At 38.0% G+C, this 27,962-nt stretch overlaps 1 protein-coding gene across 3 annotated transcripts; it reads right to left on the bottom strand.

The window, feature by feature from the left end:
• Positions 1–15: 15 nt before the first annotated feature.
• Positions 16–27,817, bottom strand: LOC104595118 (dolichyl-diphosphooligosaccharide--protein glycosyltransferase subunit STT3A-like). 3 transcript variants are annotated; one of them, XM_010255707.3, is made up of 23 exons: positions 26,859–27,817; positions 26,632–26,694; positions 23,441–23,496; positions 21,939–22,010; positions 21,671–21,776; positions 21,523–21,573; positions 12,287–12,382; positions 11,988–12,047; positions 11,794–11,907; positions 11,497–11,583; positions 7,448–7,551; positions 6,921–7,016; positions 5,277–5,397; positions 5,078–5,158; positions 4,857–4,988; positions 4,500–4,748; positions 3,935–4,078; positions 2,565–2,751; positions 2,388–2,485; positions 902–981; positions 733–820; positions 496–585; positions 16–392 (listed from the first exon to the last, which is right to left on the bottom strand). In XM_010255707.3, the coding sequence occupies exons 1-23, from the start codon at positions 26,973–26,975 to the stop codon at positions 324–326; spliced, it is 2,361 nt and encodes a 786-aa protein (XP_010254009.1). In that variant the 5' UTR covers positions 26,976–27,817; the 3' UTR covers positions 16–323. The 3 variants fall into 3 exon arrangements, with proteins under 3 accessions (XP_010254009.1, XP_088754571.1, XP_088754570.1); XM_088898445.1 differs by lacking the exons at positions 16–392; positions 496–585; positions 902–981 and having other exon boundaries at positions 774–901; positions 26,859–27,815; XM_088898444.1 differs by lacking the exons at positions 16–392; positions 496–585; positions 733–820 and having other exon boundaries at positions 970–1,032; positions 26,859–27,815.
• Positions 27,818–27,962: the final 145 nt, after the last annotated feature.

The following is a 27,962-nucleotide window of genomic DNA, read 5'->3' as shown; positions in this document are numbered from 1 at the left end:
GAAACACAAAACAGCTGATACAAGTAAATATTCATGCAATTTCTTCATTATAGAGAATTCAGTCAATGGGTTAGATCTACTAGTTGCACATTACACCTTCCAGTAAGTAAAAAATTGTTATTAATTTACCTCGTTATTCCTTCTCTGGAGCTGGTTCGTGGATCAGAAACTAATCTTTCTCCCACAACGGTGTAAAGCAATTAAAGCGCAGAAAACAAATGATACAAGACTGGATACAACCTTTGCCCAATCCCTCAATGTTCATGCATGTAGATTGTATGCAGAATAACTTCACAGAGACAATTCCCCTATGCAAGTGTTTCCTAATGCCAAGGATTCTTCTTTCTCCTTCCTGCCCTTTTTGAGCTCGTTGCCGTGCTTCCTTTTGAACTCTGTCAGAGTGGGAAAAAGCCAAGGCATTATGGCATGTGAAATTTATAAGGTCGGACAATAACAGACACTGAATATTAAGACGAACTATTTATAAGAAAATACCGCTTTTGATTTCTTTGTCTTTCCTCGGACCCTATTCTTTGGTGCTTTTAATTTGTATATCCGTACCATCCAATGGTGTGTCGTGAAAGCCTAAATAGATCATAAGACCAGTAAGTTAGGTAATAGGTACTGAAATTGAAATAAGCTAGCATTGACATAGCACTGCAACAATAAGAAATTATGGATATTGGATTATGTACTCCTATATGTTAAGTAAAAAATTTTAGAAGCTCTGACCTCCTCAAAATGGCTAAGTTCGAAATATTTCTTCCCTATTTCAGTTCCCCTTACTCTGTCAAAGCCCTTGCCATCTGTTTCCACAAATCTAGAGGGGGAAAAACAAGAATATAGTATAGCCATCCATATACATTGTAAGGAGAAAGTTGTGTCAGGATACGAGCCAGACCTGTAATATGAGAGCTTGTACATGAGACAATTTAGCATAGTTGAAGTGGCCTGAGAATCAATCCGGTACTGACCATCTCTCTTTTACAGAAAAGAAAATTCAAGAAAATAGTTACTTTTCAATAGCATCCCCTACATATAACCCAAAGAAAGAATTACAGAAGAGATGATCTGTGCTTGGCCAAATGAAATTGGTTTTGGAATTGAATGACATCAAAACAAAATAAGAAATGTTGGTTGAAGCAAACCTGGGCAATTTCAGACCATTAGTGATCATATTTGGATTACAAGTTACAACGTACCAAAAGCTTTCTTACAATTCTTTCAGGCTATTAGAAAGCTCTTAATGTAAATCAAAGCACCAAATGGGTAAAAAATTAATTAAACAAATCAGAAGCACAAATCCAAAAAACAGAAAAGTGGTCATTAACTTGATTTGTGATGAGAACCCTATTCTAATCAATGCATGAAATATATAATATTGATATAAACAACTCATTGTGTAAAATAAGTGTCCTCGAGTTTTAAGGCTTTTCCTCGATATCCTTGAGTTCTAAGTAGACAGGTAACCTGAGTCTGGTGGATATACAAGGACCATGTGATCAGGGCATAATAAACAACGGGATCCCATGATCTGGATCTCCCCAGTAGTAGAGAATTGTTCTCAGTCATCCTTTATCAGATGGCTGAGATGGTTGAATAGTTGTCTGACAGACAAATGATTTAAAGCATTCCTATACCGTTAGGCTTGGGCCTCAAGATTGAACCTTGGGGCGTTTCACTTGGAAGCAAACATAGCATGGAATCCATATAAATCAGCTCAAGGACCACAAATCCAGAATGCCAGAACCACTGATCTGGACCTGTATATATTTATGACCCAAGCTGAAGCTCTATTGGCCAGATCTGAAATGGTTCTACTAACAATCCTAACTGATCATTTAGGACATGACCCTGATTATACAACAGTATATGAGTTTACTGTGTATAGCAATGTCTCACAAAGGGAATCCAAAATGCCTAGCCACTTTAACTACACAGATAAACAGGTAAACATGTATGATTTATGTATATTTAATATTTTTTAAAAAACACATTGATATGCAGGGCTTACAAATGTTTCTTCATGCTTTGTAAACATACATGCAGGCAGACACGATAAATGGAGATTAACTGTGTACATCATTAAACCACCATCTTAGAGGGATGCAATACAGAATTGTCACGAGAGTTTGACAAGTTTTAGTGTTGGCTGCCAACCTATCGCAACCCTCCTTAATCAAGGCTTGGGACCAGCAGTGTAAGACAAGCTTACAATGGCAGAGTTGGATGCATTACAGAATTCCCTTTTGAAAATCAACTACGGATTCTAAAACAATCAACAAACAAGAGTAACTACACTAAGTTAATTTAAAGAAGTTCCACCATCAAAAGATCTAAGTAGAGCAATGCATCAATAATTCTACTATCATTCAAACCCGACTTACAAGATAATCAGGTTCCCTGATATGAGGGAAAACACCCCCTCCAATACGAACCATCCACAGGAACTTATTAATATCATCACTAGGGTATCCAACAAAACCTGATCACGAGGAGAAACTGTTCAGAATAATCAGTTTTCTGAAAGTAAGCCAATACAATAGAACATCAAGGAAGCCAACCTCCAAAGACTACGAGAACATATTTCACATCCAAGGAGTGAAAAATCTCCCATGCTGCCTTTTCTGGAGAAGACATGGCAGTTCCAACAGTTGCAATATGCGTGTTATTCCAAGTATTGTTGTCAACAATGACAGTGCGGTTAGCCATTGCGGTTGTCTGATAGCCATAGTCCCACCAAGATGCAACCTGCAAGAGGCTTTTGTCAAGGATCCGTTCAATTTCTTTCTTCTTTTAGTTAAGCCTGAAATTCTAAAGCCCAAATTGTCAGATGATGCAACTGGCACAAAGATTTTCTATGGTCAATTCGGGTTCTATGGAGACAGATAAGAACTCAAACAATTTATTAGCGATTTTATGCAAAACCTTTTGATCATATGAAATGCCCCAAAAAATGATTCAAGATGTTACTGTGTCAAACTTCTGAACCGCTTTGGTGAATCATATTTGAGATTGTTTGCAAGTCTTTGAGTCCATTGCCTGAGGGGTGAAGGATAGGAATGCTAGCCAAGTGCATTGGATTTGAGGATAAGACCATGTTGGTTGCTTTTATTTATTTATTTTTTTGAAGAAAAGGTAAGGTATTATATTAATCCCAATAAAACATATACAGAGCCCTGCACAATAAGATACTGGGCAGGGAACAAAAAACTTGGAAAGCTTATGTACTGCTACCCAAGAGTATTCTACCCCCAAACTTTTCATTACTGTATCTTTGAAATTATATTTGTTCTCAAATAGCCTCCTATTTCTCTCTGTCCAAATTGACCAAATCACTGCTGCTGGTACCAAATTGGTTGCTTTTATGCTAAGGCAGGTAAATAAGACCTTTTGCTCAAAGTCAAAGGTATGTGGTTTACCACTGGTTCTTCTGACTACCCTACCTCAACAAGATGCCTAGGAACAAAGATGATCATAAAAAGAAATCATGGTGTTAGAGACCTGATCAAGATTAGAAATGACATTCTCCTTATAAAACTCTGGTCAATATTAGAAAGAAGTGTATATATATGCTTTCTGTCATTTTTCCTTTCTCTAAAATCTAGACCTACAACCATAATAGTAAGGATTTGAGTAATCTCATTCAATCAGCCTAAAAGGCCTTAGGTCATGTGGTTTTTATGAAATTCAGTAGGTCAAAGAATTTTCACATGGAGTTTGAGAAGCATAGAATTGATTTTATCCAATTGCTCCTAATTGATATATGTGGAGAAGGTAAGTTTCACTCTCAAATGGTTCAATGATTCAATCTATGGTATTAGGATAGAACTGTTCCAAAACCAAGACCAAGATGGGCGGTAAATTAGAAAAGAGATAAAATTATATGATTCATGCATGCAATAAAGCAGGCAAAAAGAAAAGGGGCACTCACCTTATCATCTACATCAGTGTTGTGGCGTAGCCATGCATAAGCTTCTCGAAAATCATCAAAAACATGCAGACCATCATGTGAACGAGATGTAAGAACAATCGAAGGGGCTGAATAAGCTTCTGCTGCTGCCCAGACACAGTGAACCTAAAGGTAAAGTCACAACTTATATTCAAAGTCCAATAAGAGGGATGGAAAGGAGTGCAATGGAAAGAGATGCAAACCAAGGGAAACTTGTATAAAAGTTCTCAGCTTTTAGAAGCATCACATACTCCACCATGTTAGAGAAGATGAGCACCTCATGGATGCTAAGTAATACATACATTCAAGCGAAACTTGAATACATTAAAAAATCGCCAGCTTAGTCACATCCTAAGTATAATTAAATGTACAAATAAAAAACATGGGCATTGAACAAACACATGGCACCTTTTACAATCGATATTATGTGAACAACTTTCAGACAAATTGGAAACAAAATGTACACAAAATAATTTATGAAACTCAAAATATTATATTCAAGGGATGATGCTATTAAGAAATGCAAGAGTGTAGAGATATCACATACCACATAAAAGGCACCCAATATCACAAGCAAAAAAATAGCAATAACAGAAGTCTCCAAAGGTAAAACCAGAAGCTTCTTCTCAATTTGTGACTTAATAGTTGCTTTTTCCACAGGTTCTTTTTCTTTCTTCCTGTTCTTTTTTGAGGGCCTTTCCTTAAAACTGTCTTCGTTTTTATCAGTGCCTGACTGTTTTTCCAGCTTTGCTGCACCATTTTTTATTGTGTCTTTTCCAGAAGTAGCATCTCCTGCCTTAAACACCAATAGAACAAATGGGTGTTAGATTGAAAATTCAATTTCAAACTAAATTGTTAGAAGAATGTGTATAGGAAAAGGGGGGAAGACTAAATGAAGCCTTACACCAGAATGGGAATTCTCTGGAATTCTGGGCGGTTGAAATTTGATTGATCGTGCGAAAACATCAAAGGCTTCAGAAAGAGAAATTCCAGATATAATAGATGCTGCTGGAGCTAGGACAAGCATAAGCCGAACCTGGAAAATCAGAAAGAGAGACTAAATGGTAAGAGTTGGGAAAGTAGCAGAAACATCAATTATGTTGGGTGCCTTATAGATTTGAGTACCATGACTCCTGAAAAATACACTGATGTTACAATATAAAGGACCACGAAGGAACTGGCATCAGAGAGGGGCAAAAAGCAGGCCTGCCAACATTGGAACATGAATAAGACAGCAATTCAGACACAAACAAAGAAGATAAATGTCACCAAAAGCAACTTTGAGCAGAGGCAACAAATGCAATGAGCAGGCAGTGATACTTACAACAATGCCAGCTGGAACCAAGAATGCCAGAACATTAATATCCATAAAGTAAGATGGCCAGGTTGGTGGTTGATGTTCACTAACACTTGCAATGATGGGTATGTACTTGCTTGCATAAGTTCTGTCTCAATTTAAAGAGTATCAGGAAACTAACCCAGGATGAAGAGGCAGTATAAGGTTAGTGGAAGCGAAAAATTATGATTACTGCTTATAACAGTTTAATGGAGGCAGTAAAGAATAACCAGGACTCGAGATACTCTAACCACATATCAAGGTAAAAATAATTTCCAAATACCTGCATGAGCACAGTGTCCTTACTCTCCATCTAGGAGGCTATTATATTAGAAAGTATGTTTCATAAGAAATGACATGCCTACAACTAGATAGACTCAAAACAGACTTAATCCCAATTATTTGAGGTTGGTAAATGACATGCCCACAATGGGCAATTTCACTTGTGCTTCTTTCTTTAAGACTTTTGACTCACTTCCTGAAAACAGACATTTTCCCTTTAAATAGGTTTAGTATAGTCCTACCCCTCCTAAAGTGAAGATGTTTTGTTGGGATACTGTCAACCAAATTATAAACACCTGCAAAAGATTTCGAAGAAGATGAAAGTTCTGGGATTTCTCATGTGTATGTTCTTTGTTGGAAGAGTGGGGAAAGTACCAATCACCTTATGTTACATTGTTCCTAGTTTCCTACACCTCTAGGTTGTGGCAGTTTGCTCTTGGACTGTTTGGAAAAACTTGGAGGGCACCAGCTGAAATAGCTGATCTGTTTAAATCAGATTGGTGGGAAAGGGGCAGTAAGGCAAAAAATCCTATGGCAGTGTATGCGGGGGTCAGTCTTATGGGGGCTGTGGGGTGAAAGGAATGCAAGGATCTTTGAAGAAAAATCTAGAAATGTGGACAGTTCTGATCTGATAAAGATTAGGGCTGCTCATTGGGCTGCAGTGTATGAAGACTTTAAAGGTGTCTCCCCTCCTTCAGAAGGTGTAGTCAAGCTGAACTTTGATGGTTGCTGTCTTGGGAACCCAGGAACTTCTGGAAGGTGTGGCCAGGGATAATGGGGGTAACATAATCCTAAGTTTCTCTGGGCGAGTGGGTTTTGGAAATTCTTAAAGAGCAGAGCTGTTGGCTTTGATTGAAGGACTGAAATTGCTAGTGCAACAAGAAGTGAGATTTGTGCAAGTGGAAGGTGACTGTCAAACAGTTATAAGTTGGTTGAGAACAACTGTTCAGGTTCCTTGGAAAGTCAGGAGTTTAGGGAGGCAAGCTCAATCTTTAGGTGCCACTTTAAATGCCTCTTTCAGGTGGACACCAAGAAGCCCCAATAGGTTGGTTGACTCTTTGGAAAGAACAGGTGTAGGTAGGGAAACGCTAATTTAGGGATGCCCTGAGCCAGGTGGGAGTTGTAACTTGTAATTTTGTTTCTGATTTCATCTCTTATTTTGGTTTTCTTTCTTATTTGGCTGTCTGTGGTTTCCTGTTGTAATTTGGCCTCCTGCTCTTTAGCCGTTTGGTGTTTTTAATGAAATGGTTTTCAGTTACTGAGAAAAATGGCATGCCTAATTGTTTTTCAAAAATTTAGATGCAAAAACAATCTGAGAGAGAGAGATGAATAGCATGACTAGATGATTACGGATCAAGAAGACTCAAACTGCGTCCACTCCACCCCTTTGTAGGGCTAGAAGCCACCAGTGCCACGAGTACTGCTATCACAGAAGAACAAATTATCCTGAAAAGAAGCACATCCACAGCATTAACATTTAACATGAAATACACACATAACTTGTATATTAACAATCCCGATAAAGCAACTTAAAGGAAAATTGGTTGTAAATGAGTTGATTCTTTGATAGATCTCATGGGAAAATTCCTAGAACCAAATACTACTTTTCAACAAATCACAACAAAACCAAATAAAATGCCAATACATCATGCATTTTAGGCTTGTCTTTTCTTTTATTACTTTCAATTGTCCCTGCCCCCATCCCTTCTTTCAGTAATCATTGAATAAAATAAAGCAACCAAACTTTAAAAGAGAAAAAAGTAGTTTTTCTGAGTCCTTTTTATATTATACATGATAACCACCTCTTGGATAAACAATCCCTCTCTCCTTCAAAATTTAACAAGGTACAAGAGAAAATAAAACGCAAGAAACCTTACATGCCAATGGACACAACAAGCGTAACAGCCACTTTAAACATTTTTGGTGAGAGAAGCCCTTTGATGTAATACACAAGAGCCACCACATGTATGATAATGAAAACCTGTAAACATCAGAGCATTGGCAGAAAGAAAACATTTTATACAAGGACAATGGAGAACATAGTAGAAATCAAACAAGATTCAACTTTTAGTCCAGGTCAAAGTAATTCCATATTGTGGTCAATCTTACATGGAAGTAATAATTCCATAAGACCATAAAGATATGAGATATATAAATGTAAAAAAAATGTTAATCAAGAGTGCAATTCAGCTAGTGTACTTGCAATTGGAAGGTGTCCGCTGGAGGTCATGTCAAACCATGGTATGAAAATTCAGCCAAGTCACTCATCCAAGTCAATTCCATTTTTCTGGGTAGTTAACATGTGAATAGAAACCCAAATTAAAGTACTTCAATTTTCTTATATTGATCATATAAAGGTATTGCATCCCATTTTAGACGTTTTCAGATATTTGTTGTGACATATGGAGATGTCATTCCAGTCAAATAGAAGCTGCTTCCAAGTTCCAAAAGAACTTTTATAATCAATTAACTGGTGCCTGTCGACTCCTCATCTATAATAGGTTTATAATTATGATATAAAGTCAGAATATGGTCCAACTTTTTTTGAAGAAAAGGTAACATACTGATTTTGTATTCATTCAAAGAAGATCATGTACAAGTATAACCATGTACGGAAAATCTTTACAATTGAGTATTCAGTTAGCTCCTGTCCTGCCAGCCTTAAAAACAAAATGTCAGGATCCAAATAACTTTGATGGGCTATTCCTTTGAATTGTGATGTTGCAGCCAACCAAGAATGGATAGTGCCCAGAATTTTCCTGATTAGATCCTCCACTAAGCAGTGGGCTGCTCCTATTCTGAAATATTCTCTGATTCCTCTCCTTCCAAATACACCAAGACACTGCAGCTGGAATATTACTACACAGTTTTCTACCCTTCTCATTTAAACCTTTCACTTTCCATGAGAATAAATGTTCTGATAAACTCTCTGGCATGTACCAAGAGATACTCAGCAAACAAATAAAAAAAAAAAGAAAAAGAAACAAGAATAAATCTTGGACATCTCTGTTCAGTGCAAGAATAAATGCTCTGAAGTTTCTCTGCTACTTCAGCAGAACACACAAGCATCAGATTGAACTGCCATGCCTCTTCTTGACAAATTGTCTCTGATTAAGCACCTTTCCAGCACTGCTACCCACAATAAGAAAGCCACCTTAGAAGGGATGTGAGGCAGTCAGACCTTTTTATGAGGGAAAGCAAAGTTGTTGCTATGAGTCAGCCGCCTGTACAGGGACTTGACCGAGAATATTCCAGAATTCTCCCACTTCCAGCTCCTTGAATCCTCTAGATCAGTTCTCCGGAGAGACATGTTGAGCAGATTGAACAGAGAAACCATCTCCTCTATTTCCCAGTCATTCAAACTTATCCTGAAAGTTGGACTCCAGGTGGGTAGCCCTTCAAAGATATCATAAGAATCAATGGCTCTTGCTACTCTGTTCTCCGCCAGTATATACAATGAAGGAAACCTATCCATCAAGGCACAATTTTCAGTTTTTCACACTGGACATCTTTCCAGAATTTTTGGAACCAGCCTATCTGTATGTGCAGGGGTAAGGCTGTGTACATCTATCCCTCTCCAGACCCTGCATTGGTGGGAGCCTCATGCACTGGGTTGCTTACATCTTTCTAGAATTTGACCCATCTCCCTTCCCCACTTTCAGCTTAATTCCCTGAAGAAAATTGTTATAAAATTTTTCAAAACCTCTCCAGATTGAACCAACATAAGGATCCTCCACAATGCCTGGGTCCCAGTTGAAGTTCCTGACTCCAAAATTTTCTGCAATTATCTGTCTTCAAAGAAGCTGAGGATGAGAACTGAATCTCAAAAACCACTTGGCAATTAGAGCTGCATTCATTTCTTTCATCTTCTTGATCCCATATCATAAGAATATGGTCCAACTTTCATATAAGAACAACAATAACAATTTATTAAGATATGAGATATTGAAGCTGGAAACAGTACTACAATGGTAATGTGTGCTAGTGGTGTAAATCCAATGGGGCTTCTGCCACTTGGTATGTGAAGTCATTTCATTTGTACATGCTATAGTGGAAAAATGGTTTCCCCTGGAACCTTAAATAAAAGTGACAGGAATAGCATCCTGGTCTACACAACTGTTAAGCCATCAAATGGTTGAACCTACTCAGGTTATGCCCTATACATGCCTATATGGCAGTTTATCTGTAACAGTGTAACCTTTAAAATCACCCCAAGTGCCAAATGCAAATGCAGAAAAAGGGAAATAACAAATGTGGAGGGGGAGAGCCAGGTTTAGATGAGACTTGGTTTGTGTGTTTCATTGCCTTCCTTGGGGCCTACAACCCCAGGCACCCTGTAAGAGAGACCGAATGAAGTTGAACAGCTGCCTAGCTTCTAGATTCTCTAACTGGTTTGAAAGAATCAGGAACCTCCCAGTATCTTACCAGCCAATGACACTTTTATAAATTTTTTGCTTTCTTATTTGGGTCAATTTTTCAATTTCATATTCAGTCTTATGCAGTCATAGAAATGAGATTTCAAAGAACTTTAAAGGTCCTAACTGTGGTTAGTTTCTTGGCAGTTGTCTTAATGTGGGATTTTTGTCTCTCAAGTGAAAAAGAGTTTTCCTTACTTTTGAGGATAATTAAGTGGTAACTTCGAAATGCCAATCCCAGACCTCTGTCTATTAATAATGGGCAATCTAACAGAATTTCAAGTTACAAACTTACAATACCCAGATATTGTAAGTGCTTAACATACTTGTGTTGCAAAAAATGTATATGTAGTGAAACTGGTTACTGCATGGATACTCTATACATCTGATATGACCTAGAAATTTGACATGCAGTTCACAGACTTACAGCAGCGTTCACACACTTGAATATCAACAAAAGAAACTAGTATTCATTCAGCAGAAAACAGTAGCAGTTGGTCGGTACTTCGAGAGACCGCCGGCTCTCCCAAACACTCTCAATATTCTTCACTCCAAGAAAAACATCCCACCCCCATCCCCCAAAGCCCCTTCTTATACTCTACTGATAGCATAACTGACTCCCTCTATAAATGCCCAGCTGGCCTAGTTATAAATGCCCAAAAACTCTTCTTATTCATAACTGACATAGCTATAAATGCCCCAAGACTCTCCTTATTCCCTCCAGCTATAATTGCCCTCATGTGATTAATTGTTCAATTATTTCCCCCCCTTAGCTGATTGTTGACCTTTCCTCTTCCTGGCATTAATTGGGGCCTATCAACATCACATCATGAATACTTCTAAAAATATAAATGGTCTATAGATGCCTTAAAAAGTTAAAATATACAAGCACGGTATCAGCATATTAAGTAGATTATGGTTGTTCCCTTCATTCTGTATCTATGGATCTAAGGTTTTTCTGGTTGATTGGCAACATTATAAGGAAAATGTTATTGAAAAATGAAGAAAAGAGATACATCCCTACTCAAAACTAGCAGAAGAGAGGAAACACAGTGACTGCTTTTATTATAAAGAAAAAACACACCACAAAAAACATAGTGCATTAACCCAGATTATATGGTCCCAAAAATGAATAAGCATTCCCCATCTCTCCTCTTGCTAAACTATCAGCCAATGCACTAGCCAATTTTGGGATCCATTTGGGTTATTAGATAAGCTATTTATCCAAGGCAGTGGTCTTTCCTCTCCTATAAAGAGTCCAATATCCCAACCAAGAACCACCTGAGAATAACAATAAGGTAATAATGTTGTGTGTGTATTCTAAATTTATGCTCCTTTTCTGCTATTTTTTCTTAGATCCCCCACTTTGTGGCATATCTGATACCAAGAGAATTAAGAATGACAGAATTTTGAGAACTTCCCAACAATTCTTAGAGAAACTACCTTGGTTAGAAAGTACAGGAACATGAACCGATTCAAATATCAAAATTATTTATAAATGAATAACTCACCAAAAAAGATGCAAAATGTTCTGATGTCATCACTGCATTAAAACCAACAACAGGAACCAGGGAGGCTAACAATGTACCCAGGACAACCTGCAGCCAGAAAGATAAATCTTATGAAAGATAAAGCAAATTTTGTTGCCAAAAGGGTTAAAAAAGCAATTGAAATTATCCTAATGGCAAAATACAGGAAATTTTAACAATGCATGTAAACATGTCATGTGCAGTTTTTAAGCGTTTTGGCAAAAAGTAAATATACAAATTTGCTGCTACGCAACATTGTAGAATGCCATAAATACTTACAAGAGGAGCATAGGCAATATACAGCCTAGAAGAATAACGACCTGTTACAATGCACAGAAGAACGTGCATTGGAATAAGGTTAATAATAAAGGTATAACCACCCCAAGAGCAGACCTGAAGAATTTACAAACAAATATGAATATTGTAAGAGGAGAAAAGAAGAACAATGGCAATCTCAGCATACACCATCTTACCATGTAAAAGTATGCTAAAGAATTTAAAGTTGCGTAGAAGAGGGATCCTGTGTTTAGTGTCTGCATAAAATTACTATAATTGTCAAATAATAGTTGAGGACAAAATAACAACATTACATCTCTTATTTATCCAGTACAAAACGCATGAAGAATCAATTGAAAAAAGATATAGAAAGCTATCCAGACTTTCTGTTAGAAGCTAGAATGTTTCTATGTTATAATACTTTTTTTTTTGGGTAAATATGTTATAATACAAAAACATAAGAATAAATTCATAACATTTACAATCAACATCCTACCTTAACATAAAGATAGAAGGTGAAGATTAAAGCAAATATGGCCACAGCCTCATTGTCATAACTGCCAGCTACAGATCGAGATATATATGATGGTACCTACAAAGCAAACAAATTATGAAGATTGAAATTTATGTTGAAGTCTTGAAGACATGTAATTTGCAGTATAAAAATTGATAATGAATTACAAATTAACACATTCAAAGAATGCAACCTGATAGAAGGTGCCAACTGGCTTAGTTGGTAAGGTCTCTCTGGCTGTTGGAGCAGAGACTTGGGATTGAATCCTTCTTTCACCAGGGTTGGGGGCACTATGGGTTTGGGGGATTGGCTACCCCCCATTGTGTAGCCATAGGAAGCCAAAAATAAGAAAAAGAAAAAGAAAAAGAAAGAACAAAAATGATGAACCCATAATGCATTAGGAAACAGAATATTATAAACATATACACTATAAATGACTTGATATAGCTAGGCGATCCCTTATTCTCTGCCAGTTTGAAATGTTGTTGCACACCATATTTTTGTGGCACAGTTTGGATTTGCATACAGATTGAGGCAGGAATATTGCCCTAATTGGATAGTTGAGGTCTTGATCTTATGATCCATAAGCAGAGTACTTGGACTTCTCTCAGGATTTAGGGTGAAGAAAGGGGTCCCTGCTATTTCCCGCTTAAGTGTTCATATGTTTCTGGGCTTCCAATGGGGAATAAGAAGTACCAAAAGGCAACCTGTGATTCAGTGAATGAGATCACGGTTAATAAACTTTCAGGTTAAGAGTGCTTTGGCCAGCATCCCTTGTTGCTAGTATGGTCTGATTGGTCTCTATACCAATGGTTGACCTTCTAGGCAGAAGTGGAGTGAAGGTGGCACCCTGACTCTTCTACTAAATTCTGAAAACACCCCATATAGAAATTGGTTGGGAGTGGTAAGAGATACCAACTATCCTGATACAGTGGCCCCTCATGATTATTCTTTTTTCTTTTTTTTGTAAGTAATGGTATAAATTTAGTATTAAAGGGAAGGACAGGGTCACTCAACAGAACATTTATAAGTATGTAAAGTTTGTACAAAAAGAAAGATGGAAGATAACAAGACTAATCCGTATTCAAAACCTAAAAACTATCATAACAAATTCCGCACCCAACAGGAATAAAAGTGTTGATATTTAAAGTGGTGAAATCTCTTAATAGTAGGAGGCCCTCCCAATAATAATCCTCTCAATCCTTCCTATAGCAGCCTGCAATAAAAGGGAATAGGAGAGAGAGGTTCCTACCCCACCTCAGGAGTTAGGATACAACGGGGCACTGAGAATTGTTATTGTTGTTGTTATTGTTGTTACTTATGATTATAAATAAGGAATGATTCTGGATCTGCCCCTGCTTCTAGGGATATGCTTTTTTTCCCCTTCTTATGGGGTCAGCTTATAGAAAGGTATTATGATGGAGAAGTAAAACGATTTTGTGGTGAATACCAGCTTCAAAGGGCAGAGGAGATAGAGTACAATTCTGGAAGAATAAAATGGCAGGTGCCTTATATGATCTTCCTCCAAGACCTTTTTCGTGTCTTTACCTAGGTTGGTAAGACTTGAGAGTAATGGTTTTTTTCCAGTTTCAGAATGGAGTGGTTGTTTATAGTTTGTTGTCAGGAGACCTATGCTGAACAAAGAGATTGAGTACCTATACTTTTCAATAGGCTGGAGGATGTCTTTTTCTGGGACCAAATAGAAGAGGTTATTTGGAGGTTAGCACATTTTTTTATCAGTATTTGGAGATTAGCACATAGACAAAAGTTTTCCACTAAATCCTGTGATTTGCAATTGTATTTTTAACATTAACAACCAGAATTTTGTTAAAGATCAAAATAAAATACCCCAACATTTCATGATGTTGAAATGAAGAGAGAAGTAGAAGAATGAACAGAGCTGCAGGCTTACATTCTAATGACACAATGAAGCAGGAAAAAAAAAATATAACAAAAGCTGATAGCTATCTACAGCCCTTTACATTTTCTGCCCAGGTCGTGGCAAACCCTAATCTAGTTCTCCCCTGTTCACTCTACTCCTTGAAAGTGCTTTTGTCTCTGTTGAGAATGGTTAGACAGGTGATTTTGGTCTTTTTCTCCTTTCTTATACTCTCTCAGTATTTGGGCACCCAGATAGGGTCTTTCTTGTAATTATATTTTCTCAAATTATAAAGTAATCTTTTGAGGGTGTGAACAGTGAATAACATAGACCTCTCGACACTTGCTCTTTCTTCTTCTTCTTCTTCTTCTTCTTCCTCTCTCTTGAAACCCTAGTTTTTGCAACTTGGTATCAGAGCGGGTAGAAGCATCTGGGAGTTGTTCTCTGCTGATCTCCTACCCAGAGGCGAACTGCTGATGCCAGACTGTCGTTGGATGATGTCAGCAGCCAGTACAGGTGCCGGCGGAAGTCTATGAAACCAGCGCAGTTTGATTCACCCTGATTTTAGAAAAATTTTGGTATGACTCTTGTCATCATATGAAGCTTCTATGATTTTTGGTGGATTTTTCAAGGAAAAAATTGCAGAAATTCCAGATCTGATGTCGAACCATGTACAACAGGTTTAATGATATTTTTCTGCTATAAAACCTAGACCATTCAAGTCGTTTTTCAATTTGGGATTGACAGGAAGTGGTCCCATAATTTTCTGAGCACTGTGTGATTTTTGGGAGGGTTTTTTCTCCTCTATTTTGTCGCCAACCTGGTTTTTTGGGTCTTCCTTTGGTTCTTAACCATGTGGTAACCTAGTTTTTGGGTTTGGAACATCAGTTAAAGTGTTGGGGGCCCTTTTGGGTTGGTGAAAAGGTGTCTTGTTAGAATATGGAATCATCTAAGGATTTTTAGATTGTTCCCGGCGTGCTCCCGATAGAGTGGTCTCAGTCTGCTAAACTTACCATTACTGGGGGGGGGCTAAACTGGGATTCATCACAGGAAGGGAAGTGAAGCCGAGTACTGAAAACTCGAAATTTGCAAGGTGGGAACATGACAACTCCCTTGTTATTTCATGGCTAATTTGCTCAATGCAACCTCATATTGCCCGAAATTACATGTTTCTTCCATCTGCCAAGGATATATGGGATAGGGTAGTTGCTACTTATTCCCAAGTTAACAATACTGCTAGAGTGTATCAGCTTCGAAGGGAAGCTTGCAGTATGCGTCAAGGGGAGAGATCTGTTGCTATTTATTTCTCTTCTCTACAGTCTATTTGGGAAGAAATGGATCACTTGAAAGCTCTAGTTTGGAAGCACCCTGAACATGGTGAACAGTATCGGAAGTACATAGAGGAGAATAGAGTCTTTGATTTTTTGGCAGGCTTAAACCCAGAGTTTGATTTCACCAAGCAACACATTCTTAGTGCAGGCATTGTCTCTCTTGCTACTGGTTACTCTCTTGTACAAGGGGAGGAAAGCCGAAGAACCGCCATGATGCAATCCTTTGTGAGTGATCATTCTGCCTTTATGTCATCTTGACCCAAGCAAAATACTAGCAAACATCCCATTGCAGAGAAAGTTGAGGATGTTATTTGTGAGTACTGCAAGAAGCCAAGACACACTAAAGAAAGGTGCTGGAAGCTCAATCCTCATCTAAAACTAGAAAAGTACAAAACTGGGAAGAAGGGCAATACTCACTTGGCTACAGTTGGTAATGATGCTCAGCCCTCGGATGTGCTTGACTCCTCTGATGTGATGGACAAACTCAGGAATATATTGTTGCAGCTAGAGAAGGGTGGTACATCCTCCTCACTTGGTTTTGGACTTAGAAATCTATCTAGTTCATAATCCAAGATAGGTACTACACTTTCTTGTTCCACCTCCTTTAACCCATGGATTGTAGACTCTAGGGCCAATGTCCATATGACTGGTATGCCTTAACATTTTACCTCATATAAGTTAACCCTAGGGAAGGGCAAGATTATTGTTGCTGATGAATCTCAGACCCCAATCTTGGGTCAAGGTGAAGTCAGAATCACTAATAACCTTTCTCTTGACTATGCTCTACATGTGCCCTAGCTACAAAAAAAATTATTGTCTGTTAGTTCTCTAACAAAATCTGATAATTGCTTAGTGACATTTTTTTCCAACCATTGTGTTTTTTAGGACCTGAGCACGGGGAAGACGATTGGAAGTGGGCATGAAGTGGATGGAGTCTACCTCCTGGATGGACCTTCAGAGCATGGATTGTCAAGACAGATTGAGTCTTGTTTCAATGAGAAAATGAGTCTTTTGAAATTATGGCATTGTTGCCTTGGTCATATGTTTGTTGATTCTGTCAAGTTTTTGTTTCCAAACTTGTTTGGTTCTGTGTCCAAATTGAATTTTGAATATGAAGTTTATCATTTATCCAAACAATGTAGAAACACATTTTGCAAGCAGTAAAAGAAGTAATGTTGCTTTCCAGTTGATCCATACTGATGTTTGGGGCCCATATGTTGTCCCCTGTATGGGGGAGTACAAATATTTCATTCTCTTCGTTGATGACTACAGTCGGTATACATGGCTTTATTTGATGAAAAGTAGAGATGAAGTTCCTATGGTTGTTCAAAACTTCATGAATATGGTCGAGACACAATTTGAGAAAAGAGTTAAGATAATAAGATCTGACAATGCCAAGGAATACTTCGAACATCACTTGGATAGATTTCTTGAAGATAGGGGCGCTATTCACCAAAGTTCATGTAGTCATACTCCACAACAAAATGGGGTGGCTGAAAGAAAAAACAGGCATGTGGTTGAAGTTGCTCGAAGCTTATTGTTCCAAACTCATGTTCCAACTCGTTTCTGGGGTGATGCTATTGAGACAGTTGTATATCTCATTAACAGACTCCCATCAAGGGTCCTTAACCTTCATTCTCCTCACCAACTACTCTTCCCTGATGAACCTCCTTTTAATCTACCCCTTAAGGTCTTTGGATGTGTTTGTTTTGTTAATGATATAAGTCCTTCCCGGCACAAGTTTGATCCTAAATCAATTAAGTGTGTATTTCTTGGTTACTCTCCAATCCAGAAAGGCTATAGATGCTTTGATGCTTTCTCTAGCAAGAGATATGTCTCTAAGGATATTACCTTTTTGGAATCCTCTTCCTTTTTCCAGTCATCCCGTCCTTCTCTTCAGGGGGAGAATGCAAGTGAAGATCGGACTTCCTTCCGCCTTCCTGTTCCTACCTCTATTCCTTTTCCTCCTCCTCCTCCTCCTCCTCCTCCTCCTCCTCCTGTGTATCGACCTCGGTCCTGGCAGCAATTTTTAATCAGGCGCAGTAAGAGGGTGGTTCCTAAAGCAGAATGCCCATCACAATTTGATTCCCCAGACTCGGGTAATCTTGAACCTCCTAACAATCATATTATTGATTCTGACCTTGATCTTCTTATTGCCATTCGGAAAGGGAATAGGACATGTAGCAAGTATCCTATCACTAACTATGTGTCTTATGATGCTCTTTCACCTTCCTATTGTGCCTATATTTCTGCTATCTCTTCTGTTTCCATCCCTCGCAGTGTTACAGAGGCAATGCAGTACCCCCACTGGAAGGAAGCTATGAACCAAGAAATGGAGGCCCTAATAAAGAACCAGACTTGGGAGGTTGTTCCTTGCCCCAAAGATAAGATTCCTGTTGGGTGTAAGTGGGTTTATACTGTTAAGCACAAGGCATATGGCTCAATTGAAAGATACAAAGCTCGACTTGTAGCCAAAGGATGCACTCAGACTTATGGCATTGGTTATCTGGAAACCTTTGCTATAGTTGCTAAAATGAACTCTATTTGTGTGATCATGTCTCTTGCTACCCATTACTTGTGGCCTTTATATCAAATGGATGTAAAGAACACCTTCTTTAATGGGGACTTACAAGAGGATGTGTATATGGACTTACCACCTGGGGTAAGTTTTCCTAACAGTGATGGAAACGTGTGCCGCTTGAAGAAGTCTTTGTATAGGCTAAAACAATCTCCAAGAGCATGGCTTGACAGGTTTAGGAATGCCATCTTAAAGATTGGTTTTTCTCAATCTCAGGCTGACCACACCTTATTTATTAGAAGAGTTGATGGTAGAGTAATAATGTTGATAGTATATGTTGATGACATTGTTGTGACAGGTGATGATATCATAGGTATCTTTCAGTTAAAGTCATTCCTTGCTTCTGAATTTAAGATTAAGGACCTTGGTGATCTCCGATACTTTCTTAGCATTGAAGTTGCAAGATCCAAGAAGGGGATTTTTCCGTTACAAAGGAAATATGTACTTGATTTGCTTCATGAGGTTGGGAAATTAGGGTGTAAGCCTATAGAAACTCCAATTGATCCCAACCACAAGCTGAACTCTACTGAAGGAGAAGTTCTTCCAGACGGGGGGGGGGGGGTATATCAGAGATTGGTGGGGCGCCTTCTGTATCTTTGTTTGACTAGACCTGACATTTCATATTTTGTTGGAGTGGTTAGCCAATATATGCATGAACCCAGGACATCTCATATGCAAGTAGTTAACAGAATTTTAGCCTACCTGAAAGGATGCCCTGGCAAAGGGATGTTGTATTCCAACCATGGCCATCTAAAGATTGAGGCGTATACAGATGATTGGGCAGGGTCCATTGATGATAGAAGATCTACATCCGGTTATTGTGCCTCAGTTGGAGGCAATGTGGTTTCCTAGAGAAGTAAGAAACAATCTGTGGTTGCTCGTTCTAGTGCTGAGGCAGAGTACAGGGCAATGGCTCATGCAGTGTCTGAACTCTGAACTACTCTGGTTAAAGACCTTATTGACTGAGATGGGCATCCAAGCAAATGTTCCAATGAGACTATATTGTGACAATCAAGAAAGAATTTCTAGCAGAGAAATTTGCCTTCCTATTGTAAGGTCAGAAGACCAACTAGTTGGTTGCCTCACTAAAGGTGTTCACCATCCAAAGTTTTCTAAGAACCTTGCCAAGCTGGGCATGATTGACATATATGCTCAGCTTGAGGGGGAGTGTTGAGAATGGTTAGATAGGGGTAGGGGTGGATTCGAGCCGAGCCGAGCTGAATAGTATGAGGCTCGAGCTCGGCTCGCCAAGGTTGTATAAGGCTCGAGCTCGGTTTGAGCTAGAATATTGAGCTCGATTCAAAAACTCATAAGCTCGAGCTGGGCTTGACTCGAGCTCGATTTGAGGAAAAATATTTTATAAAAATAAAATATTATATAAAAAATATTTTTTATTTTATATTTAAAAAATTAAGAATTATAATAATTAAGAATTATAATTTTATTATATATATTCGAGCTCGGCTTGCGAGCCTCACGAGCTGAGCTCTATTAGGCTCGAGCTCGGCTCGTTTATTAATTGAGCCTGTAAATTGGGCTCGGGCAGCTCGTCAAAAGCTCGGCTCATTGCCACCCCTAGACAGGGGTGTTTTTGGTCTTTTTCTCCTTTCTTATACTCTCTTAGTATTTGGGCACCCAGATAGGGGCCTTCTTGTAATTATTATTTTCTCAAATTATAAAGTAATCTTTTGAGGGTGTGAACAGTGAATAACACACACCTCTCGACACTTGCCCTTTTCTTCCTCTTCTTCTTCTTCTTCTTCTTCTCTTCTCTTCTTCCTCTCTCTTGAAACCCTAGTTTCTGCAACTGTCTCTTTATTTTCAGTTCTATGAACTTATCTGGATGAGCAATTCAGATTAATTGCTAGACTATTTGCCCTTTCTCAACATGAATCTAAGAGGCCATGGTCCTCCTGCCATCTGTAGTTGTCCAGGGTGGTGGTTGATATGGAGACCCTTTGTTGACTTCTTTTCTCTTGATAGCATGTCTACAATGGATCACTTTCATACCCCAAACAAGTTTTTGTGTACTCAGAGTTTGAACAATCTGTAGATGATTCGTTCCTGCAGTGATATGGAAAATCTGAAATTCAGTGTTTCTTTTGTTCTTGGAAACCAAACCCCTGTTTCATAAGTTCTTGGAAACTCAACCACTCTTCCCAATATGCTACAAAAGATAGCAATGAGGACCAACTACAATAACAATCATCCCTCATAAAAGATTTCCACATCACTGGCTTCACAATAGTTCTACTACTCCATGAGTCTATGACGCATGGAACCCAAACAGTTAACAGGCATCAAACAATACTCACGATGGTTAACCTTCAGGACCATGCATTTGCAAGAAATAATCCAACTTAAGGGGTATTGAAGCCCATAGCCCCAATACCAACTTCAACTTGAATGAAATTTATCTTTCAGGCTTTTTGTTCTTTGAGAGCCTTTGTTATTGTTGTGGAAACATAAAGGAGGTTTCTCCAGGTTTCCATCTACAGAACCTAGGCTACTATAGTTGTGGAGTTCTAGACACTTGTTCTCCTACAATTCTTCAAGCTGCTTAGCTGGAAATGCATTTTCTAACCTGTAATAGGCCTTATAGAACAAAAGAATGTAATTCATATTTAAGGTTAACAAAGGCAATGAGGGGGAAGCTCAAATCTTCCAACTTTGCATTTCTAGGGTCTCTAATGAGGAAACATAAAGAAAGAAAGATAGAATAAAGTAATAAATTAAAAGAATATTCAGCATTACTAAAAAAATTCTGGACTTTACTATAGAAATTATAATATGTCAGTTATTTGCAACATCTTGTATAAAAATAACTTATTTAACCATCAAATTAATAGACAGTCAAAGAGATATCCAAGATTACATATTTAGTTTAACATTTGCACAAGTCTATAATTAGAGATGAGTCCACATTCTTTGGTAGGTTCAGCTCATTTTCAATGTAAATGAAAATTCAAGCTACACAAAATAGAGAATCTGACAAGCAACTTTTTTTTTTTTGTTAACTACCCAAAACTCTGAAGTCTGAACTAACCCAGTTACATTTTTGCATTTTCGTCAGTATGCAGATTTGGACAACCAATCTCATACTTGTTTCTATTTCATATGAGATGGAAACCTGGAACCGCAAAAATGTAACCAATATCAAAAGGAAAAAAGAAAATATTTCCCAGCCTACATACTACAAAGAAACCCAAGCACCAATTTTTTAATAAAAAACAATTAACATGAGGCTGGGAGCTTAGTAAAATCTACCCCACAATTTTGAATTTTATATTTTTTCTCCTTAACTATTTCTGCTCTCAAATAAAAAAAAAAAAAATCATGGTTTAGAACAGGTGAGATCCCTCTCTGAAAAAAATTCAACAAACCCAGAAAAAATTATAATAATAAATTGAAAAGTGGTTATAGAAATTACCATAGCTAATAGAGCTGCTGCTGTCAATCCAGCACCAGTACCTCTCACTTCCTGTTAAGATTTAAGAATGGAGACAGAACATATCACTGCATAATGCGTACATGACTAATGAATCCATGACAAGAATAAATTTCAGCTGAAAGCAAACCTTTGTCAGAAGGTAAGTCGCCCAAGCGGCATTAGCTGAGAAAATAGGAGCAGTAAATACACATACTGTTTCCACGGATAGAGGAATGTTCAATGAGTTCAGTAACCTGCCATCAGAAAGTAATTGTCCAAAACACTAGCCATCTGGAATACTGATTCACAAATACTAAGTACACAGAAGAGTAGGATAAATCTGGTAGCAACGATCAAAGAAAAACTATTTAATAAACTCTCAAGAAATAATAAGGCAATAAATCTCAAATACCTACCACCATATGGAACCAGCTGTCAATGTCAGTCCAGGATACACGGTTCCACCAATCACACGACCAAGAGGATACCTTACGATAAATAAGATGAGTATTACATTTAGAATCACTTCAAACCTTTTAAACAATTTATTTTGCCTTTTCTTTTGGAAGGGTGAGGGGATTTTTTTTTTTTTAATTCTACCCACTAGGTACTCTTGGTATCAACTTCTCTAGCTACTTCTAAAATGGCATTTAGACACCCAAAGATTTTTCCTATCAAATGTTATTATTACTGAGGAGAGATCCATTAAAGATGAAGCATTTTTTTATTTCCTTTGTATTTTTACTTTTATACACAACAGATATATTAGGTACATCTTTATTGGAATCCAGAATCAATGGAAGACTTTATAAAGTGCTGGACACTTCAGGGTCTCAGCAAAGAAGGAAAGATTGTGTGGATGATTGCTATGCTTGCAGTTTTTTTGAACCATCTGGATTGAGAGGAATTCAAGGATTTTTGAAAACAAATATGAGGCAGAAGATGGATTGTTAGCTAAATTTAAGGCCAGAATCATTTCTTGGGTGGGTATGCATAGGGTGTTTTATAGGAAATCATATGATGCTTTTTTTGTCAAAATAAATCTTTTTGTAAATCCTGAGATGTAAGGTTGTATTTTCCCTTTGTACAGTTCGTGCACATGGAGTGGTTTTAAGTTTTGATTAATGAACATTCATAATTAACCTCTTCCAAAAAAAATGCATTTTTATTTTTTTATTTTCATTTTTCATATTTAGTTAATAAATTATTTATCCATTTAGATTTCTAGCCACATGGCTAGGGGTGATCATGGTCTAGGCTTCTGGGTCTATGACTTTAAATACATTATATTAAATGTATATGATATGTTATTTTATCTGGCATAAATCTTTATGTAAATATAAAATAACACACATATAGTATAATACAAATAGGGTTTGTACTAGAGGTGACCACTATCACAAATAGGGTGTGTACCCTGTCCGGCTGTCCCCTATTTGTACATCATCAAAAAGCCCCCAGAATGGTTGATTCCCATTGACACCCTCTTTGGCCAAGGTATCAGTACAGCCATTTTCTGATCTGTGAACCCATGAATATTTTAAGTCTCTTGTCTTTGCTGTTATTTCTCATCCAGCACGCCACTACTTTTGAGTCCCCTTCTATAATCAAAGTTGTGATATTTAGTGATTTATTCCCATGCTGTTATTTCTCATCCAGCACACCACTACTTTTGAGTCCCCTTCTATAATCAAAGTTGTGATATTTAGTGATTTTCCCAGTCTTTAACCTTTGTAGGAATACTAGATTTAGTAGGCCTCAATGGGCATAACTTCAGAAATAAGGAAAATTAGTGCTGAGAGTTTACTGAACTATCCTAGTTGGTTAGAGAATTAACTTTCTCTATTTTTATTTTGGTTTAGGAAAGTAGCAACAATCTAAAAAGAATAAGTTAACAAACAATGATAATAGCCATTACCAGGTTCGATCATCAAACCAGTTCCAGAAATCATATATTCCATTCTTTGTGAGATACTGAAATCAATGAGCATGGCCATCAGTTACTAACTGATCTAGAAACAAATAAGATAATAGAATCAATCAAAACATGCACTATACTTCCTAAACAAATATAAACAACCATTCTAGCCACTTCCTAAGTAAACATGCAAAAAAAAAAAAAGGAAAGAAAAGAAAAGATAGAAAACAAAGAACAGACAGCTCCTTTTGGGGGAGGGGTTGTCTTTTCATAGTTTACAGCTTTGGGGATATGATCTAATCATAATATACAACCAGCAGCTGCCAACTTCAAAAATTGCACTGTGTTAGCAGACCCTGGCAGTCATGCTTACATGGTTGACCAGTTTGCTCTGGGAACACTTGTGGGTGGGAGACTTACCCTTGAAAGATTGCTTTCCCTCTCTCGGCCTTGTCTGATTACAAAAATGAACCGGTTTCCACCTTCCTTTCAGAAAGGGAACCAGGGATTCAGATCTAAACAGCCTCTTGTCTCTTCTTCATATCTTACAAAGAGTTTGCTTGGACCCTTCAAAGTCGGACTCACGCATTTGGATTCCCTCTTCTTCCAGTATTTTTTCCTTTGCTTCCTTCTTCAAAGCTTTAATGGTGCCTCTTCTTCCAGTATTTTTTCCTGTGCTTCCTTCTTCAAAGCTTTAATGGTGCCTACCGGTAGTGTTGGGAAAACCTTTCCAGTTAAAGAAGTATGGGTAAACTGATTCCACCTAGGACTGGGGCTTTTTGTTGGGAAGCCTTCTTGGGAAGGATTAACACTGGTTATCTCCTTCAAAGAAAGAAGCCTTTTTGGTGCTTATCTCCTAACTGATGTGTTCTTTGTAAAGCTGATGGTGAGTCCTGCTTTCACTTATTAATTTCTTGCCCATTTGTTTCTTTTATTTGGGAATGGTTTTTCTCTTTGTTTGGTTGTAGTTGGATTCCTCCACCAGATGTTCAAAGCCTCTTTGGTCCTACTGCTGGTAGTTGTAACAAAGAAGAGGGGGAAGGCTTTGTGGAGATGTACAAGGGTTGCTGTATGCTGGACAATTTGGGAGGAAAGAAATCAAAGAACATTTGTTGATAAGGAAAGGTCCAGAGAGGCAATAATTGAAGTAATTACGATAAGGGTAATACAATGGGTGAAGTCTCTGAAGTTATTTGAAGATATATCCACATCAGCTCTGTTGAACAATTGGAAAGAAGTGGCCTGTTCAGCTCCTGACAAGATTGTCCCTCAACCAATGTGGGATCTTCCAGCTCTCGGCTTTATATAGCTGAACTTCGATGGTAGCAGTGAAGGAAACCCTGGCCCTTCAGGCATTGGAGGGGTCTTTAGGAATGAAGTGTGTGCGATTATTGCTATGTTTTCAGGCCCAGTCGAGGAAGGAGACTCTCTTCGATCTGAAGTTTTGGCAGTCTTGGAAGGTGCTAAAAAGGCTAAGGAGCTTAACTTAAGGAGGTTAATTATTGAGGGAGACTCGAAGTTAGTAATAGAATGGCTACAAAAGGAGAGAAGCATGTGGAGCTACCTGAATGAAAAAAGAGTATTTAAGTGGTTGACTCGGGATAAGGCAGTGAGATTACAATGGGGAAAGAGGTGTGTCAATTCCTTTACAGATGCACTAGCCAAACAAGGGGTGGGAAGAAATCAGCTGTTCTGGGCCTATTTGTAATCTTTTATTTTTTGGGGGGAGTTAAGAGAGTTTATCTCCCCCTGCCCTTGTACTTATCTTTCATTTTTCATTAATGAAATAATTCTGTTATTGATAAAAAAAAAGAATAGACACAATTCCATTTTAGGATAAACAGGGACTAACAACATGCACATCTTAGCTCAGGCTTACTGAACCAACTGATGGTGGCTCAGTTGGTGGGATCTCTAGCTGGTTGTAGTGGAAACTCAGGATCAAATCCCTCTGCCACCACAGTTGCAGAGAGGGGTTATGGGTTTGGGAGATGGGCTACCCCCATTGTGTAGCCTATGAATTCGAAAAAAAAAAATCCAGGCTTACTGTAGAATCTACATCTCTCAAAAGAAGTATTCCACTGACCTTAACAGCATGACTACATAATAAGATGATATCAGGCATCCTAATTAGAAAATTCAAATTTATAATTTTTTTCTTTAATAGAAATTGGTAAGATAGTAAGAGAAGATTGCATAGATTTTGCAATTCAAGAAGAAGAGTATACAAAGGTTTTCTTTTTTTTTTTTCATTGCTAGGAGAAATTGGAGATGAGGGGGCCATGAAGGTAGGATTCCATCCCAGGTGAGTTGGAACCACATCAACATTACAAAGGTTTCTTTGTCCCTACGATTCATGGTATTATTAATATACTTTCTCAGTTCAACCACTTTATTTCCCCTTCTATAGCAATAAATCCATTGTTTAGAATCCTAGATGAACCCCAACCTTGTTTCTGAACTCTGTATGGTACCTTCTCATGACAGCACCGCAACATTCAACCAAACCTGTGTACAGCCCTTGTTTTGACGCTTATGGACTGCACCAAGAGTTATTTGTTGTTCATGTAGCGGAACCTCAAAACCTATACTTAACTTAAGTAACCTAACCGGATTTCCCATTTTCCATGCCACTCAAACGCTAATGCTTCTTTAGAGCTGCTTTGTTTATAGCAGTCTGCTGTCACAATTTAAGCCTTAGAAACAATTATGTTTCCCACCAATATTCATTCTACACCTCACCATTCTAGAGACCCTTTGTTACTCTCAAGCATTTCTCTATTGTCTGGCATTGAGGGGTAATCAAAATGATTGCAAAGTAGTTGTTTTATGAAGAACCATTTCCCATCAATGAAACATTTCTAAATTTTTAATGCATTTACTAGAACTGCACTCCCTAAATTCTATCATAGTCCAACTAATGTTTTAGATTCTAAAACATCCGGTCATGTAAACTTAGCCCACTCGTAAATTTCTTGTCAGGGCAGTTTAAGAGGACCCTCGACACTCATTATCCACGACCGGAATCAACATCTACACCAATTATTGAATCTGACATGTCACAATGAGCTAACATCATAATTCAGCAAAACCGAAGTGCCAAATTATGCACCACATTGTCGAGTCACGACAATATCATATCCTTAGAAACCAAATTTTGCACCAATACAGAAATTAAGAAAGAATCGAACCTGTGTAACCCTGTAATTGAAATAAGGATCAAATTCGTGGATTACACTTTCATACTTTATAACCTGTACAAGCCATTCGACTGAGCTGTAAGACTTCAATGCAAGATAACTCATTCAAAACAAAACTAATTCGAAAAATATGAGATCCAAAAACCCAAAGTTGACAAGAAATTGACAACCGGATCCATGAATACACTGAAATATAAATGATCATAAGCTCGACTTACAGAGAAAAGGCGGATCGAGAATGCGAGCACTCCGATCAGAGGGAGAATGAAGAAGGTGAGCACGTTCCCAAAGGCGTGCCTGAGGGTCGCTCCTCCGCTATTCTCTGAGGTCGCCATTATTGCTGAAAATCGAGTTCTGACTTCTGAGTTGCAGGACCCTGAGCCAGGGTTTTTTCTTGGTGAGAAGACGAGGAGAAGACCTTGAAGAAGTTTGAAGTAAACTTCATGGATAAAATGACGAAAATGCCCTCGAAAATGCCCCCGTTGTGTGGTGTAGCCCCATGAAAAGAAACGAAATTGTCAAAAATGACCTTTTCCATCTATTAAATTTTCAAAATATACATTCTTCTGCCTGGCTGTCACTGGTTTGATTTGATTGAAGGTGAATTCATGCTTTCGGTGGTTTGCTTCCGCCATGAAGCATCGATTAAAACAAGGGTGAGAATGTGAGGTCTCAGCATTTCCCACTATTTCACGCAACTGTTACAGATCAAAATACTCTGTTTTTTTTCATTTTCCTGCTATATTTTGGACATTGATTTGAACTCAGGTTTCAAGAGCGACAGATCGTTGTTTACTTGCAGTGAACATCAAAGCGTTTATTGAATAAAAAGGGGAGTGCCAAAGAGTGATAGAAATAACTTTTGATTGTGGCTTGGGACGGCTTTCTACTGACTGAAGAGTCACAGCAATGGCAGTATGCCTTTTTTTTTTCTTTCAATAATGTTTGCTGGTTTCTTCAATTTTCTATTCAATTCATCTTAGCCAGTTGCCTCAGATTGGTGAAAAGAAAAATAAGGTGTTCTTAACTCATCGAAATAACATAAGATATCCTCTGTTTTCTGGTGTGGTATTTTTTTTCGGTTTCATCTGTTTTTAAGTCATCAAGCTCTCACTTTCTATTTCTATTTTTGAGAAAATTAAACTCGGTTCCCCAAGTTGAATAAATCAAAGAATTCATCAGAGCTCCAAAAGCCATTGCCTCTAACAAGGCCTTCGCTAGCATTCAAAACCACTTCTCTGGTTTTCTGCGGAACATGTGAAACTCTCTTCAACGTCACAAACAACAGAAACAACCTATGAGCCTAACCTTTCTGTCTCGAA

The sequence above is a fragment of the Nelumbo nucifera genome, chromosome 2 (genome assembly GCF_055504915.1).
Source record: "Nelumbo nucifera cultivar China Antique chromosome 2, China Antique-T2T, whole genome shotgun sequence".
Lineage (NCBI taxonomy): Eukaryota > Viridiplantae > Streptophyta > Magnoliopsida > Proteales > Nelumbonaceae > Nelumbo > Nelumbo nucifera.
Note: the sequence above shows the minus strand (reverse complement) of the source record. Positions and strands in the feature narration are given on the sequence as shown.

Bases quoted from the DNA above. Each gene is read 5' to 3' on its own strand.
- LOC104595118 (XM_010255707.3), bottom strand. From the start codon at position 26,975: ATGGCGACCTCAGAGAATAGCGGAGGAGCGACCCTCAGGCACGCCTTT. The intron at 23,497-26,631 runs GTTCGATTCTTT...CATTGATTTCAG, and splicing joins TCAATTACAGGGTTACACAG to TATCTCACAAAGAATGGAAT. The intron at 393-495 runs GTATTTTCTTAT...CCACTCTGACAG, and splicing joins AGACAAAGAAATCAAAAGCG to AGTTCAAAAGGAAGCACGGC.